Source organism: Peromyscus californicus, unplaced genomic scaffold (genome assembly GCF_007827085.1).
Source record: "Peromyscus californicus insignis strain IS unplaced genomic scaffold, ASM782708v3 Scaffold_14__1_contigs__length_90479793_seg_2, whole genome shotgun sequence".
Taxonomy (NCBI): Eukaryota; Metazoa; Chordata; class Mammalia; order Rodentia; family Cricetidae; genus Peromyscus; species Peromyscus californicus.
In genome coordinates this window covers 61,471,268-61,489,056 of record NW_026294436.1, presented here as the reverse complement: position 1 = coordinate 61,489,056, position 17,789 = coordinate 61,471,268, and the positions used below count along the sequence as shown (strand labels likewise).

Here is a 17,789-nt window from a genome sequence, read left to right as displayed (position 1 = left end):
CTTTTAGTGCTCAGAGTTGTGGGCAGGTACTGCACGACTTGGAAGGGAGTTCAAGACGTCAGATAGCTTTGGTGTCCCTTTTTTTATCTACCTACATTATTTTCTATACTTGACTATTTTAATCTATTCTTGAAACCATACAATGTATTATCCACATGAAATCATTATTTTATCAGTATCTAACTTTAGCCTGTTCATAATTAACAAAATAACTTGGGTTTTTTGTTTTGTTTTTTTTTTTAATAAGGTATGTTTTCAATAGCTCAAAATAAACTTTCTGTTACAGTTTTCCGTTTCCTACTTGGCATTTCAGTTTTGGTGTGAATGCCTGAGTTAAGTTTTGGGTGAGAGGTGTCATTTTATTGTTGTACTACTAGGGATTGAACCTGGCCTCAGGGTGAGGGGGGTGCTGAGCAAGTGCTCTACCACAGAATTATATATCCTCAGCACCACCACCACCACTTTTTTTTTAAACTTCACCACGTTTCCCAGGCTGCTCTTACCCCTGATTATGGCTTGAGAGATACAATTTTTGTATTATCCCTGGCTTAAGAAATGCAGCAGTGTGTTCATGAGTTAAGGGACCTCTACACTTCACTAGAAGGGTTCAAAAAACATTTGTCTTAAATACAAATCTAAACATAAATGGGTCTGGATATAGAAAAATTCATAGAGTGAGTTATTTTCAGCTTAAATATCATAAAAATCTCAGGCTTTGGGTTCTTGAAATCTGTTAAGACATGATCTAGCATATTTGATAGTTCCTGAGACCTGGAGTCAGCCTGAGTTTCTAGAAAGTAGAGGACTAGCAGGTTACTTTAATAACTCTTTAAAATCTGTTCCTTTTAATGGAATCAAACTGACTCTACTATGCTAGCTGCAGAGCTGTGATGTATAGTAAACTGTAAGCTTCTGGAGTGGACCTGGTACTCTCATTGTCTAAGAAGCACAGGAAATGGTATACTAAATTCAGTAATGATAAAATCTACTTGAAAGGGGCAGCTAGAGAATCTTCCTCTTAGACATGAAGAAATTTAATGAAGCATGACAAGCTGAGCTTCAAATACGGCTTGGGTGTCACATGATGTGACTGCATGAAGTTCTCTTTCATGAGACTCAGCATTGGCAGGACTGCTGCATCGTCTCATTCTGTCTTCCTCCTTTAGGAAGGGATATCTTCATCTGGAAGCAAACGTTGGGTTTCACAGTGGGCTAGTTTGGCTGCTAATCATACAAGGCATGATCCAGAAGAAAGGTTAATGGAATTGTCTGCAACTGTAGAAAATGGTAATTTCTTTTTTCTCATCCTACTTCATTTTTTACCTTTTCTGTCTTCTTTTTTTGTAATAGATCATGTGTGTTTTAAAAACAAAACAAGCTAAACTTAATATAGTAAGAAGTAAATTAAACTTAGCTGAACATATTCACATATTCCCATGTTTGAACAGTATGTTGAATTCAAGTAAAATGCTAGGTTTTAATTAACATTTTGTATTTTGGGGACTTATAAGCAGTAAAGTAAATAATAAAGTCTTTCTTTTTCTGCAGTGTTGGAATTAAACTGAGGAGTTCATTCTATATGTTATACACGATGCTATGTTATGCTACCTACACCCAAGGCCTTTTCCCTTAAAAACTTTGGTGTGGTTCATAAGTTGAACCTTCCAAAGACAAAAGGATACTTACTAAGATTTAGCAGTTCATTTTCAGACACTCTGGTTTTAGTTTTTTATTGTAAATTCTTGCTATTCAAGTATAACCTTAAAGCTTCATGTTTTTGCTTTTCAGTTAAAAAAAAAAAGCCATTCTTGATGTGCCAGTCTATTAGAAAATATGCAACTATCATTACAGTATAATCATAAACTAAAGATAAGGTGATAATATGTAGATGAGCCATATATGTGTGAATTTACATTATGAATTAAGTTGTCAAAATACTGATTTAGGTTTTTTTTCATTATGTTCATAAGTAATAATGTCACCCTGTACCCCATAAATACGTAGAATTCTAAGTTTTCAGTTTATACTTGAACTTTCCACACTTAGTTTTACACAAGGAAAGACTCTCCTGTAGATCTCCCAAAAGTTTTTAATAGGAGCAAATTTGTTTTGCCTCTGCAGTGTTGCTTCAAAGCATTTACTTTTGCGGTGGATCTGCTAAGTTGAGAAAAAGACAGTAGTCATTTACTTTCATAAGCTGCCCAAATATACCAGAAAATTATAGTTTGAAAGTCACTTGGTATATAAAAAGTTGAGAAAAAGACAGTAGTCATTTACTTTTGTAAGCTGCCCTAATATACCAGAAAATTATAGTTTGAAAGTCACTTGGTATATAAAATTATGACATATTTTGTCACTTTTTTACTATTTTCACATTTTTTTTGATTGATAGTTTTCTATTAATGTGGTGCTGGGGGCTAAGTTGTTTGCCTACCATATCCCCGAGGAAGTACAAATTTCCCATAATGATGGCATTCATTTTATACTGAGGTTATTTTTAAACTTATATTTCAAACTCTAGTATAATTTAACATTCCTTTTATTTGTGTCCTTTTGCACTAATGACCTCCTGCTTTGGTGCTTTTGTTTTATAGAGACAGATACTGGTGAAATTGGTGTTTCACTGAGAAGTACTAGCTCTGCAGCTTCCCTGGCAAGTCAGGGAGAGAGAAAGAGGCGAACTCTTCCTCAGCTCCCAAATGAAGAGAAGCCTCTGGAGGGCTCCAGAGCAAAAGTAGTAACACAGAGGTCCGAGATAGGAGAGAAGCAAGACACGGAACTTCAGGAAAAAGAAGCAGCTGCCCAGGTACGCCAGAACGAGAAGCATGATGCAGACAGAAGCCTGAGTCAGCTGAACAGGGCAGTCAACGGTGAGATTCCTAAAACTGGTGGCGACAATAAAGCCCTCCTTCACTCAGGTAGCTCTTCTAGCAAAGAGAAGAGTGAAGCTGATAAAGAAACTTCCTTGGTAAAACAAACATTAGCTAAAATCCAGCAACAACAGGAACAGAAGGATCAGGCCCCGTGGACTCCTACTAAATTGTCTTCAAAAAGTGTTTCAGGCCACATAGATAAATATAGGGAGGAGTCTTCTAAGCAAGAGATCCAAGTTGCAGAAAAAATTTCAGGACATTCTACAAGCAGAGGAGAAAGAGTAATACAAAATGAAAGCAAGAGAAGAAAAGCTGAGGAAATTCCGAAAAGTCAGACTTCAAAAGGAGACAAAAAAGAGTCCTCCAAGTCCTTAGTGCGTCAAGGGAGTTTCACCATAGAAAAACCCAGTTCAAACGTACCCATAGAACTTATTCCCCATATCAATAAGCAGAATTCATCTGCTCCCACTTCCTTAGCATTGGCGTCTGCAAGTAGACTTCGAGAAAGGAGTGACTCTTTGGATACTGATTCTAGCATGGACACAACCTTGATTCTAAAAGACACGGAAGCAGTGATGGCTTTTCTAGAAGCTAAACTGCGTGAAGATAATAATAAAACTGATGAAGGCCCAGATACTCCTAGTTACAATAGAGACAATTCTATTTCACCAGAATCTGATGTAGACACAGCCAGTACAATTAGTCTGGTTACTGGAGAGACAGAAAGAAAGTCTACCCAAAAGCGGAAGAGCTTCACTAGTCTCTATAAAGACAGGTGTTCCACAAGTTCCCCTTCCAAAGATGCTACAAAGTCAGGCACTAGGGAGAAAATTGAAAAGAAGGCAAAAAGCCGCTCTACAGATATAGGTGCAAGAGCAGATGGTCGAAAATTTGTACAGTCCAGTGGAAGAATCCGGCAGCCTTCCGTAGACTTAACAGATGATGACCAGACCTCTAGTGTACCTCATTCTGCTATCTCTGACATTATGTCATCTGACCAGGAAACATACTCCTGTAAATCTCATGGAAGGACTCCACTTACCTCAGCTGACGAGCACAACATACATTCCAAACTGGAAGGAGGCAAAGGAACAAAGTCGAAGACTTCGCCTGTTGCCTCTGGTTCATCAAGTAAATCGACCACTCTCCCAAGGCCACGGCCCACCAGGACTTCCCTCCTGCGTCGAGCCCGGCTAGGTGAAGCTTCCGACAGTGAACTTGCTGATGCTGACAAAGCATCTGTTGCTTCTGAAGTCTCCACCACAAGTTCCACATCAAAACCACCCACAGGAAGGCGAACCATCTCTCGGATTGATTTATTGGCTCAGCCTCGAAGAACAAGACTTGGCTCATTATCTGCCCGTAGTGACTCTGAAGCAACAATATCAAGAAGTAGTGCCTCTTCACGCACTGCAGAAGCCATCATTAGGAGTGGAGCCAGATTAGTGCCATCAGATAAATTTTCTCCCAGAACTAGAGCTAACAGTATCTCACGGCTGTCGGACTCCAAGGTCAAAAGTGTGACCTCCACTCATGGCTCTCCTTCAGGTAATTGGATCCAGATTTCTAATAACATTAGCATGTTCTCTGTGTGTGCTCTTTATTTACAAAATTTCTAGTTGTCTTAGCAAAATAATTCAGGAACAAGGTTAAAATTAGAGGGTTAATGCCCCCTCCTCCATTAAAATGTAAAGTTCAGAAGTCAGTGTACTTCCAACTGAAGTCTTAGACAAAGTAGTGATTTCAAAATAAGAAATTAACTGAACAGACTTAGGAGTTTTAAATTTTTTATTTGATAATGATTGGATTTGCTTGTCAGAATTATATTAGGAATTACTGTCTATTCTAAAAATAATGTTATGCCTCTAGAATCAGGTATTTCAAATTTCTTATGAACCCAAAGAGAAGCAATAAACCTTTTTTCAGTCCTTTTGGAAATAAATAGCTGATTTTTTTTTTTTTTTTTTGGAGCTGAGGATCGAACCCAGGGCCTTGTGCTTGCTAGGCAAGTGCTCTACCACTGAGCTAAATCCCCAACCCCTACATAGCTGATTTTAAAAAAAAAATACGTTTCATATACTTACACATTTGTGGTTGGAGCTCTTGAAAATTAACTCTTCACTTATTTCAATGGAAAAAAGCAGATTCATGGGGCAATCACTAAGTATATGAGCTAAACTAAATTGGAAAGTGAATTAATTGTGAGCATTATCTCACGAAGTCCTGTCGTAGCATTTAACTGTAGTAATTACCTAACTGAATATGATTGCAATCACCACTTAAGGTCTACCAGGATTGAAATGCTATTGGCTTAGTTGTGTGTGTTTCAGCTGAAGCCACTGAGCGTGTGTGACTGCAGCAGTGAGACAGCTAGCTATTTGTGTGTGTCCTCGTGTAATAAGCATGTTCTTATTACCTCACAATCAGCTGCATAGGTGGGTATGGTGGAGAAGGCCAGGAAGGGTCGGCCAGTTGTTTGAAGACTTGAAAGTTTATGATTATTTACCAACAAGCTAAGTGAACCTGACTCTTGAGTTTTTAGTGGAGGAACATTGGTATTTAATCTTCCTTTATTTTTGCTTATTTATAATACATCTTCCATGACTGAAAACCAGTAGTACTTTGTAAATGTTATTTTGGTTTGTTGTTTTTGTTTTTCTCACTTTTGGTTCCTCCTTTTCACTGCTGCTTTCATCCACTCTAGTTTCTTTCCATCTCCAGTGGTCAATGGCTTTGGTAATGACAGTCATAGACTGTGGTAGGACTGGATGTAGACAGAAACTAGAGAATATACAGTCGTGCTTCTTGAAGGATAAATGATATTTTCTTTGTTTTTCTGGTCTGTTTCTGCATGCCCGTCTTGATTGTTAATGAATTGGTTGCTAGATATTGTTATTCATTGTTTCTTACGGTCTCCCTTCTGAGTTCATTCTCCTTGTGCTTCACACGCTGGTGTGTACACTGATTTCCTCTGAAACACTGCTTGTTTTACCACCTCACCTCCATTTAAGCACATTCGCATATTTACATTTCCTTCCATCCTAACATGAGCAGTGATGTAAGTTGTGTGTTACAATGGACCATGAAGTAACTTCTCTGCTGGTTGACTAGCTCTTACCACATGGATAATCTAGCTTTATTCCTTATTCTTTAGCATGAGGAGCTTATTTAAGGTGTGGTCTTAAGTAGAACCACTTGGCAAGTCTGAAAAACAAATATAAGATTTCATATTATATATAGACAGACTAATTTTGATTTCTGCTTTGAATACAGATCTTGATACTCACTTTTCTTTATCTAAAACAAATCAAAAAGCTTGGAATTCCTTAATGAAATTCCCAAGGGAAATTTATTACTTTCATTCTTTTTACTTAGCAGTCGGATATTATATAATTACAGTCATGGAATTTAAGAGCTAGCTAGGGATCTGGGGCCAGAAGATGAAATAACCTCCCTGGCCAATATCTGGGCAGAATGAGAATTCAAGGCCTTTATTACTAGCTGTTGCTACTTTACTGTTAAGAAATGGAACTATATGCTAGCTTCCAGAAGACAGCTAGTATCTTATTACTAGAAGAATATACAAGGTGAATATGAAATATAATAGTTTGGGTGTTGTTCACTTAATCATTGAAATCCTACTATATTATCCAGTCCATGTCAGTGAAGAACATACTAGTTGTTGCATGGAATGATTACTAAAAGATTTATGTTTGGTTCTAACAGTTGAATGTCTTTGATGCTATAACATTTCTATTTAAGATAATTGTATTATCTTGAGTGGGAAAAGAGAAGAAAATAAGGCTTAAAAGAACATGGAATCATACTGGTCAATGTTTCTATTCTCCATGTGAACTTTAAAGATCTACCACCTGTGATACTATCCATACTGACATATGTAAAAATGATTTTGATTCAGTATTTTGGACTAAGTTGTTAGCAGGTTTTTCTTTCGTTTAATATGGTAAGCATTGATGATTGGAAATGTCTAGCAACATTGGTAGCAATTCTTTTATGTGTCTCTGGTATATTTGCTTCCAAGGATTTAATGACTTGCCTTTCTCCAATATTCTCTTGGTGACAATGGAAATACCCAGGTTTATTTTGTTTGAGAGTTTGGTGTTTAAAAGTAAGGGCTATAAGTGATCAAAATAAGCTGACCAGCTGCTGTGGTGAACACCCATAATCCCAGGACTTCAGTAAAGTCTAGGCCAGCCTGGGCTATTTAATGTGTTCCAGACTTGGACTGTAGAGCAGGACCCTGTCACTGAAAGCTGTATACTGCTGTGAAGAGCTGCACCACCACCACTAAGAAAGTAGCTGGTGCTCATTATTTTGAGTGTACAGTTTTGAAAGTGATGTTAGTATTTTAAATTTTTTCTTTAATATTTTCCTTTTTATTCTAAATCTCAAAATTAAAATAGTATAAATTAAACAGGCATATATGGCTTTTGTTAATTCTTCCTTCAAGTGAAGAACAAAAATACAAAGTATTCTCAGAAAATTTTTTTCTCCCCAAATAATCTTACCACTAAATGCTTGTAAATATATACAACAAAATTTGTTCATGCTTTAATTCCCCTCTAAAATACTCTGATGTATAATGAAAATAAAATGTGTTTTCTGACCTTTTTAAAAAATCTGTAGTTTGCATTTTAAGATCAATATAGCTTTGGTTAAATTAAAAAGGAGCATTCACAGCTATGTAATAATAAACCCTTTTTTATTCCAGACGTCATGGATAATAGTAATTTTGTAGTAAACATCATAGTTTACACCTTCAGCAAGAAAAAAATGTTGTCAAATTAAAGCTGAATAAATAATTTCATCTCAAAGGAATATATAAATACATATATGATATGCACCTTCGAGACACATTCTGTTTGCTATATTAAAATAAATTTAATAATGTTATAAATAAATCAGTTTCTTGCGACTTCCAAGTTTAAAATGATCTTGAAACTTGCTCTCATTTTAATACGTATAATAAACTAGTACTTCACCAACCAACAAATTAGAAATTGATATTTCAAACATTCTCATTGTAGATATTCAATTTAGTGATCTATTAAGTGCCTTTGTAAGATCAGTCTGTCACATGAACCTAATTATATAAATCAAATGTATTTCTGTAAACAGACAATTCAAAAGAATGAAAGTATTTTTTATTTAATCTGAATGGGTAAACGTCAGAAAACCTTTTATATTCTATTTCCCCTGTCATCCCACTTTCTCCTCTTTTTTTTCTCCCATATGGGACTCCAGCCCATGAGTTTAGAGTCGGTCTTCCATGCTCAGTCAGACCTTTCTAGAAACATGCTCAGAAACACCCGAGAGTTGTGTTTCCATAATAATTGGAAATCCTGTGAAATTAACAATGAAATATTAACTATCACATCCCCCTTCAGGAAAAACAGACAACTATTCTTATATACTTTTTATGGTGACCCCTGAACTTTCTCTACATTGGCTTGTTCTCTTGTACCCATCAATCTAGATCCTAGCCCAGGAGCTGCAAATAGGGATATTAATGAGTACACGTGAGTGGGCTCTGATTTATTACATATTCTTCCTGTAGATTTCTCTGCTTTAATCCATCTCTGGTGGGTGATAGTGATACCAGTTTATCTACAATCAGCTGACTTCAAGGAAAATACAATTTTGTGAAGAGATATCAGGAAAAGTACAAAATTCTAGTGGAGCATGAGGAAATTCTGGACTTCACTTACCATATTGTATGGAGTAGGTCAAGTTCAGGATTGAGGAGAAAGGAGAGAAATTCATATAATATTAGTGGCAGTTGGAAATTGCAGCAGTTTCTGAATATTTTTTGTCACTTTGAATACCAAAGGCATCTCATGATTCTAGATTTTGTAAATGTCAACGATGTCTATCCAGGAATGTATTCATTATTCAAAACTGTTAGCACTTGCTAGCCAGATACTTGACCCAAGTGCTAGGTATATATTAGTTGTTAATTAAATATTTCCTACCCTTGTGAAGTTTACCATGAATTAGACATTATCTTCTCTATTCTTCACTTGTTCCTACTTTACAAATTTCTTGTATTAGTAAAATGTCTACATTAATTAGTCTTCTGATTTTCAGTGTGTCAGCAATAACATTTTTAAATGTCTTTACTAACTGTAAATGAGAAAGTAATTGCCACTTTCTTTAATGTTACTATCTAAATGATCTCTTGTGCCTTAAATGTCCGTGGTTGTGAGAGTAGCTTTTGTAGTTTTATGCTTTGTAGACTTTACACCATTGTCTATTTTGACCGTGTGTTTTCGGTGTTAAAGCAGCAAAGAGTTGTATTGAAGATGCTTTGTTGTGTTTTTTACCATGTAAAAAGATTTTTTCCAACCATAGCGTAACAGGATGTTGAATGACAGAGGTAATGTTTTTTTTTTCTGCCATAAAGACATAATTTCTATCACAGGAATTATGCACATTTGTGTGTTGGGAAAAGAGGGTTTTCATCATCTCCGTGTTAAAAGTCCATGTGGCATGAGGAAATCTTTTCCCTTTTTATTTTTGTTGTGTTAGTGTTGTTGCTGTCATTTAAAAAGCATCCATATCTCTACTCAAGAAATATTTGCAACTGAAAAACACCCACATTAAGCATTTATGACTAGAGCTTGCTTAGTTGTTTATCATTAGTGAACTTTTTCATCTGAATGTTTATTCACTACACTATAAAAAAACAGTCTCTCAATTGTTTTTGATTATTCATTGTTTTTAATTTACCAGAGTATAATGTTTCTATCTTAAGGAGTAGTAGACTACAATTTTTTGTGAGGTGTGTATATGTCAGTTACTGAAAATTGTGCTGTGTGTGAGCTCTCATGGTGATTTTGAAATCATGATTTTTATTTTATCTTTTTAAAGTGATAACATAATAATTCTTTTTTCAATAATTAAACTAATTTAGTAAATTCAAGATGGAGGCGCTTTCCTACTGATTATGCTTCCACCTCAGAAGATGAATTTGGATCAAACCGTAATTCCCCTAAACATACTCGTCTACGTACTTCTCCAGCCCTGAAAACCACTCGCATGCAGAGCACTGGATCAGCAATGCCTGCTAGTTCTTCATTCAAGCACCGAATTAAAGAACAGGAAGACTATATCCGAGACTGGACTGCTCATCGAGAAGAGATAGCCAGGTTGGTTTTCAGTCTTGTATCAGCATTGCAGGTTGTTGGGGGCTAGAGACCTGGCTAAGGGCTAGTGGTTACAGGCTAAGTGGATGACCTGGGTTTGGTTCCCAGCACACACATATCAGCTCATGGCTGTCTGTAATTCCTGAGGTTCTGATGTGTCTCCTGACCTCCACAGGCTCCTGCTTTATGTGATGCACAGATATACACTCAGAAACACATATATACATAAAAAAAGAATTAAAAAAATAAAAACATTGCAGATTGATAACAAAAGTTCCCTTATTTGTTCTAATTATCTAAGAAATGAAATCTTCTGGTCCTTAAAATGTTTTATCAAAAGAATTACCCTCCATCAGACTTTCCCTTTTGTTTTCATTTTAGATTATTTAATGTTCATGCTGTTGATATAGGGCAGAACACATCATATACCCATTTATTTTGGTCCCCTTCCCACTTTTTAAGATTTCTAATAAAGATGCTGGCAAGGATAACTTTGAAAGATGGTCTAAATCCACATAGTTAGCATTAGTTTAGGCAGTGTACAGATTGCTTTCCCTTTAATCCAATCTAAATGAACAGTCTGTTTCAGATAGGCTACTAATGTTACTGGGCAACTTTGAATAGGTATGTTTTTACCCTTTTCATTGTTGTTTGGTTTTCGAGGTAGTTTTGCTATAAAATCTAAGCTAAGTTGGTCATGAATTTGGGATCCTCCTTGTAGGCCTCAAATGTTGGGATTACAGGTATGCTCTACCTTGCCTGGTTTTGCTTATATTTTTATAAATTTATTAAATATAGTTAGTTCAACTCGTTAGTCAAAACATGATTATTTTGAATATAAATGGCTGCTTCTTATAACCTTTAAATATGTACAGAAAGTAAAACTCACATTGCACATATAGTTAGTAACACTTCAATTAAACATTTTAGACTCAACAGAGGCCATAGTAGCTAAAATCTAAGGATTTTCTTTTTCCAGATCAAAGGTTTTTAAATTTTACTGGAGTATGCTTTTGTTGCCTAAACATTTTTTATTATGTTATATGCTAATTATGTTTGCTTTTCCATTAAGATATTAAATGTTATACTTGTCAGTATTTTCAGACAATGTATGTACAATGGTCCATAATGTTTTCAGAGCAGCAGCAGCAGTAGTAGCTTTTACTGTAATTTGATGTTTTTTTTCTTTGTTGACTTTTGTGATCAGGTTTTTAAAATTACTTTCTCTAATTAGAGAAAAGGAATCTGTGAATCGTGGGCCCACATATACTTGTAGTCAAAGAATCCTGACATACGCTCTGTTCTGATCACAGCTGCCGGCAAGTCATGCTTTGATCTTTGATTGTCCCCTCTGGCTCTACAAGGTCAAGTGGGGTACAGAAGGGAACTCGAGCATGTCTGTCTCCTCATACTCTCTCTGCCATAATTAGAAAGATCAAATCCTTTTACTTTTGGGGGTCAGACCTTTCATTGATCCAAACAGAGAAGAATGAGCATAAAAGAAGAAGGAAGACAGTGGTTCCAAACACTGTTTTCCCTAGGTTTTAATGTTGTGTCTGTTGGGACTGCTGTTGTCTCTGTATATTCTCGAAGAGGATTCCAAGTTTACATTCTAACAATTTTCCTTACTGGTTACCTCTGTTTTGTCGGTAGAACTGTCCTAATAGTATCTAGCCTTTGAGATTCTAAGTTTTAAAAGAATATAAGCCAGAGAACTGTTTTTCTTTTTTTCCCATGAAAAATAGAGGAAGGACGAACAAAACTATTGGTGGGGAAGGGGGAGTTTGATGTGTAGTGTTCTAATAGAGTAATGATAAGTTAGAGTAATGTGAGAAAAATATTTTCAAAGGCCTTAAGCTAAATAAGAGAAATAATTGTCTTTTTATGGAATAGTGCTGTCAACTAAACAAAACTCAGTAAGCATTGAAGAATACTTGAGATTCTTGTAATAGAGAAACGTAATTTTAAACTTTATTACAGAAAATGGTTTATGCTCTGGTAGATTGATCTCTCTCTTTTTTCAAATGTAGACCTGTTTAATTCGTTTTTTACCTGTATTTAAATAAAAACAAGGTTAATCCAGAAGAGAAAATATATAAGCAAAATACAGCATAGTTGGTCTTTCAGTTTGTAAGGGAAGATTTTCTTCCAGATATTCTTGATCCATGTGCCTAAGTACAGCATAAGATAAGTTTCCTTCCAGTAGAAATTTGCTAGATTTTAGTGGTTTTATAAATACTAAGGTAAACAAAGCTAGAGTTTTACTTTTACAAATGACTAAATACTTTTAACAGGAAAGGTTATACTGGAAGATGATATAATTCACGTTTGAATCACAAGGAACTTAGCATTATTGTATTTTAAATTCATTATTACATACGCATTGTATCATTTAATTACACTTTGAGAATTCTGGTTGACAGTGTATTAAGAGAAAACAACCATAAAACCAATATAATATTTTATCTCAGCTTTGTAATTTGCAGATATTATTTTCTTTTTATATACACCTCTAGAATGATATTTTGCATCTTACTTATATATACTTGAGGTTTTTTTATATGTGTTCTATATATTAATTCAAGATTCCCATGAGGATAACGTCATTTTTTAGTGCTGGAACGGAAGAAGCCAGTCAGAGCTAGAATCAGTTGTAGAAGTCACTCACAAAGAAAATTGTTAAAAGCCATGGTACTAAATGGTATCACAAGAGATTGTGAGCAGACTGAATACTGCTGGTTCTAGGCAGTAACTTAAATTATAGATCTGAAGTGGACTGTAGGATCAGACCTGGATTCATATCCTTTTCTACCATAAAATTTGTGTAAGTCCGTGGTAGGCATAATACCAGTAGAGCATTAGTAATAATGTTACTTATAAATGTTACATTTTAAAAATGACAGAGAAAATAGTGATAGTTGAGTTTCATTAGGACTTTAGCTTTCTGTTTATCCCATAAACTTTATGAGAATCTACTTATAGTTGGAGTTTAAGGCCAACATTGTTTTTAACAGTTTATAAAATTTTTTGCTGAACTGTTATAACCAAGAATCCCAACCAAGGAAGGTTCATATCTTCAGTCCAAACTCAATTGTATAATTTTATATTGCTCGCATAATAAAAATACTTTATAAGTTGTCTATGGTTTCTTAGTACTAAAAATAGAATTCTTAAAATATTTTCTTAAACTTCCAATATACCTGTAAGTCTATAATAATGTATTTTACAGGATACACTCTAAAGAAAACAAACCTCCAATGTATTAAATAGGGAAAGTGTTGTCACTAAGCACATGTATGAAAATCACAAATGTTCTGACCCAAAGTACATGGTTCAGTTCACTTCCTTCTACAGAAGACATGCTTTGATGGCTGCTTTGTGCTTTGGTGTAGAAGAACTAGCAGTGTTCTTGATCTTTACACTTGGTTTATATTTTTCATCTTCGGGACTCTTTTCTCTTAAAATTTTGTAGTAAAGAAAATGGAGGGGTTGGGGATTTAGCTCAGTGATAGAGTGCTTGCCTAGCAAGCGCAAGGCCCTGGGTTCGGTCCTCAGCTCCGAATTTAAAAAAAAAAAAAAAAGAAAGAAAGAAAGAAAGAAAAAGAAAATGGAGTAAATGTAGAATTGTATATTAGGTTTTAAAATTGGCAAGTTTAATTTTTGATATTTGCTAAGGAAACATTATGTTATATAGCTCCAAATAGAATGTTTTTACTATTTTGGGATTTCTTCTAGCAGATTTGAAGGAGATGGAAAATGAGAGGAAGACCAGAGACTGTAGGCTGAGAGTTTAAAAGTAGACACAGCACTACATGTAAAGACACACGTGGCTATAATCCAGTATATGCAGTCGAGCAACTTTCTGAGGTTAAGTTGAAAGCTCGTTTGGTAACTGCATGACTTAGACCCGTTATCTAGATTTAACAGGGGCTTTATTTCTGTTTGGAGTATTTCCATAAGTCTTTTCTAGTATTTTTATTTTCCTCTCAAATTTTCTTGTAGTGATTTTGTAGTAAATGCCAAGGGCTTGCTTGTGTCTTTGTGTTTGAGACAAGGTCCTTGTAGTCCAGGCTGGCCTCAAGCCTAAGATGAGGATTGAATTCCTGATTTTCTTGCTTTCACTTCTCAAGTGTTTATGTTACAGACATGTGCCACCACACCTGACCAGCTACTTACATTTTTAGTAATAGGTTGTTATCATTGAGTCAAGTTTAAGACAGGAATTACCTTTCTAAGATACAGCAAGCGTGTGCAGAAGATGCAACACATAGAAAAAATACTGCCAGGGAAGTTGTTGTTTGAACATTATGTGGTGCATATACATGAGAATCTCTTGTTTTTACAGTTTTTCCTTCTAACACATGAGGATAACTTACTTTCTTCTTAACCTTACCACTTTCAATAAATAACATGTTTCATTATATAAGTATCTACAAAGGAAAAGTAGATTTCTTAAAGGTAAGCTAATGCTTATGGTTTTTTGTTTGGTTGGTTGGTTTTTTTTTTTTTTTTTGGTTTTTCGAGACAGGGTTTCTCTGTGTAGCTTTGTGCCTTTCCTGGAACTAGCTCTATAGACCAGGCTGGCCTTGAACTCACAGAGGTCCACCTGGCTCTGCCTCCCAAGTGCTGGGATTAAAGGTGTGCGCCACCACCACCCAGCAATGTTTTTAAAATCATAATAAATCTTGTTATTCTGTTTCTCAGTGTAGTTCATTTATTTCAGGAAAGAATTTATAACCCAGATTGGGCATCTTATCTAAAGTACTTGAAACTAGAAGTGTTTGTTGTTTGAGTTTTTGGGTTTTTAGAATATTTTTATATACATGATGAGGTATCTTCGGAAGGGAACGCAGTCCTAGGCACAAAATTTATTTCATGTGCTTTATACACCTAGCTTGAAGATAATCTTATCCAATATTTTTAATATGCCTGAGTTTGACTGAAACTTAGGACATAGCAGGTATAGAATTTTCCATTTGTGCTGTGATGCTGATACTTAAAAACTTTGTGTTTTCAAGCATTTTAGATCCAATAATTTCAGTTTAGGGATATTAAATCTATCTCACATAACAAACACCCCAGCTTATTCTCAATAACATCAGCAGTTAAGTTTGAAAAATTGCATGATAGGGTGGTATAATAGAGTGGTATAAGGTCTAGTGATGTTCTTCCTTCTTGTGTCCATGGCATACAAAGTTCACATTGACTTCTAAATGCCACACTTGGAAGGTATTTGTGAGGAGTAGATGAGATGGTTAATATGAAAGGTTCTTATAATGGTACTCTATTTATTCTAAGCTCCAGAAGAGCAGAGGACCCTGGTACTTCTTCAGTGCTGTCCCCTCAGAATGCAGAGTGGTACCTGGCAAATAGAAAGTGATCAGTAAATACTTGTTGGTGTTTTACCTATCTTTTTGTACTGGCAGAAAAAAAGAAAAGCTGCAGTTTCTTACAAGGAGTACACACACACACACACACACACACACACACACACACACACACACACACACTAAATCACCTTGCATGTCTGTCGACCCATAAACTTCAACACAGCTTCATTTTAAATTTGATCAAATTTTTACACAATTGCCGTACTCCTTGAATATCTTTTAAACCCACATTTTGAGACTGGAGAGAAATCCTCAGAGGTTAAAAGCATTTGTTGCTCTCACAGAGGACCAAGATTTGTTTCCTTGCACCCACATGGTGGCTCACAACCTTCCATCAACACTCTCTTCTGACCTCTGTGGGCACCAACTTGTATATGGTCTGTGTACACACATGCATGTACATACATGTACATTTGTGTATGCATACATACATACATACATACATACATACAGAGGCATACAGGCAAACACTCATACATACAAATCTAAAAGAAATTTTTAAGAAAAATTTAAGCCCAAATTCTGTATAACTTTTTTAAATGTTTTTTTGTACTTTGGAAGTTATTTAAGCTTTCACATGTGTTTTTAAGTGCATTCTATCGTTCTAGAACCTTCTGTATGGAAGAAGCCCGATTTTTATTTTATGTCCAACAAATATATATTGTGGAAAAATTCTAAGAATTGAAATCTTTTTTGAGATGTATGGGTATATCAGCGACAGAATTCTGTTATTTCTCTTTCTTAAAGAATTTCTTTAAATGCTAAGAGAAAACTGTTTTCAGTTTTAATTGTCACTAATAACCCGAACTGAGCTGGAGGTGTGACTGGTAGAGGTCTTGCCTGGCATGCTGGTAAGCCAGATGTTGTCGTGCTCATGTGTCATCCCAGTACTCAGGAGGCAGAGGCAGGATGGTTGATGAAAGTTTCAGTCTTGAGGCTAGCCAAGTACTGTCTCTCAAAAAACAAAGAAACATCGAGCAAACACACAAACACAGTTATTTCATGAGCCCATGTGAGCGAACACAGAGCTCCATAGACTTGAGTGATAAACTAAGATCTGATCCTTCCAAGTTGTACAGTCATATGCAGGTCTCTCAGCTAAACTTTTCTTATAATGTGTTTATTAACAAATTTAGCTAAGTCCTATTTCAGAAGAACATTATGGTCCTCAGATGTCATGATAGAGAGTAGGAAATGCTGTTATAGTATAAAACAGTGCTTCAGAGCTCTTGACTTCTCAGTCCTCTTGGGTGAAGCTTAGGAATCCATCTTAGCATTTCCAGTTGCATGATTTCAATTGCATAAATACTTAGAATTACAAAAAATTTCAATAATGCTGAAATACATTTAACAAAATATTTAACAAGATAATAGCGAATGGCTCTTTATTAACACATTTAGTAAATGTCACTAGTTTGAAAAAGTAATCACTATAAATGATGTTTTGAGGTGCCTATAAACAACTATCAGATGATTTCTGTTGGTGACAAAAATCCCTAGTGTTGTGAACTCCATTGTAGTCTGTTGTTTGTATTTATAGTTAAATGATACGTATCACTTAGGTTACTGAAAATAATGTCCTTGTTTCTTGTTATTCATGTTCAGATACTTCCTGAATTCTGTCATTTCCAAATTTAAGATTTCTGTGACATGTTAATGCCAAATCATTTATATTAACTGTATTTTAGAGTATTCAAAATGCTATTTTCAAGATAGATTGTTTGGAACTTAATTCATTAATGTTAGTATTTGAAGTAAAAGGTAGGGGTGTGTGTGTGTGGTGTGTGTGTGTGTGTGTGTGTGTGTGTGTGTGTGTGTGTGTGTGTGTGTGGTGTGTGGTGTGTACACCAAAATAGTAAAGAACATTTCCAAAGAATCTTAATTTTAGGATATAAATCTGTAATTAGATATACAAATTATGTGACTGTCAAAACTGATTGTTGCTAAAGCTGTTATTTAAAGGGAATGGAATTTCTTTTCTAATATTCTTTCCAGGATCAGCCAAGATCTTGCTCTCATTGCTCGGGAGATCAACGATGTAGCAGGAGAAATAGATTCAGTGACTTCCTCAGGCACTGCCCCTAGTACCACAGTAAGCACTGCTGCCACCACCCCTGGCTCTGCCATAGACACTAGAGAAGAGGTAGGAGATCTTCATGGAGAAATGCATAAGGTTCTTTCTTTTCCTCATTTCTTTTGCTTTTAGCTTTTTGCTTAGTTTATTTTAGTTATGTCCACCCTCCCTGTCTGCATGCAGCTCTGCATTTTCCAATGTTGCTTTGACAAATTTATTTTTTGTAACAATTAGTGAAGACTAAAAGGCTAATATTTGGTCTACTATTAACATAAATATGGAAAAT

General features: G+C 35.4%; 1 protein-coding gene across 12 annotated transcripts in view; it reads left to right on the top strand.

The window, feature by feature from the left end:
* The window catches only part of Cep170 (centrosomal protein 170), a 95,501-nt gene that overhangs the window by 61,014 nt on the left and 16,698 nt on the right, over positions 1 to 17,789 (top strand). For 6 of the 12 annotated variants that reach the window (XM_052737735.1, XM_052737729.1, XM_052737741.1 and 3 more), the window contains 4 exons: positions 1,167 to 1,287; positions 2,595 to 4,421; positions 9,808 to 10,042; positions 17,425 to 17,602. In XM_052737735.1, the coding sequence (XP_052593695.1) occupies positions 1,167 to 1,287; positions 2,595 to 4,421; positions 9,808 to 10,042; positions 17,425 to 17,602 (2,361 nt within the window). The remainder of the gene's footprint in view (positions 1 to 1,166; positions 1,288 to 2,594; positions 4,422 to 9,807; positions 10,043 to 17,424; positions 17,603 to 17,789) is intronic. The other 6 variants (XM_052737733.1, XM_052737739.1, XM_052737732.1 and 3 more) reach the window with 3 other exon arrangements.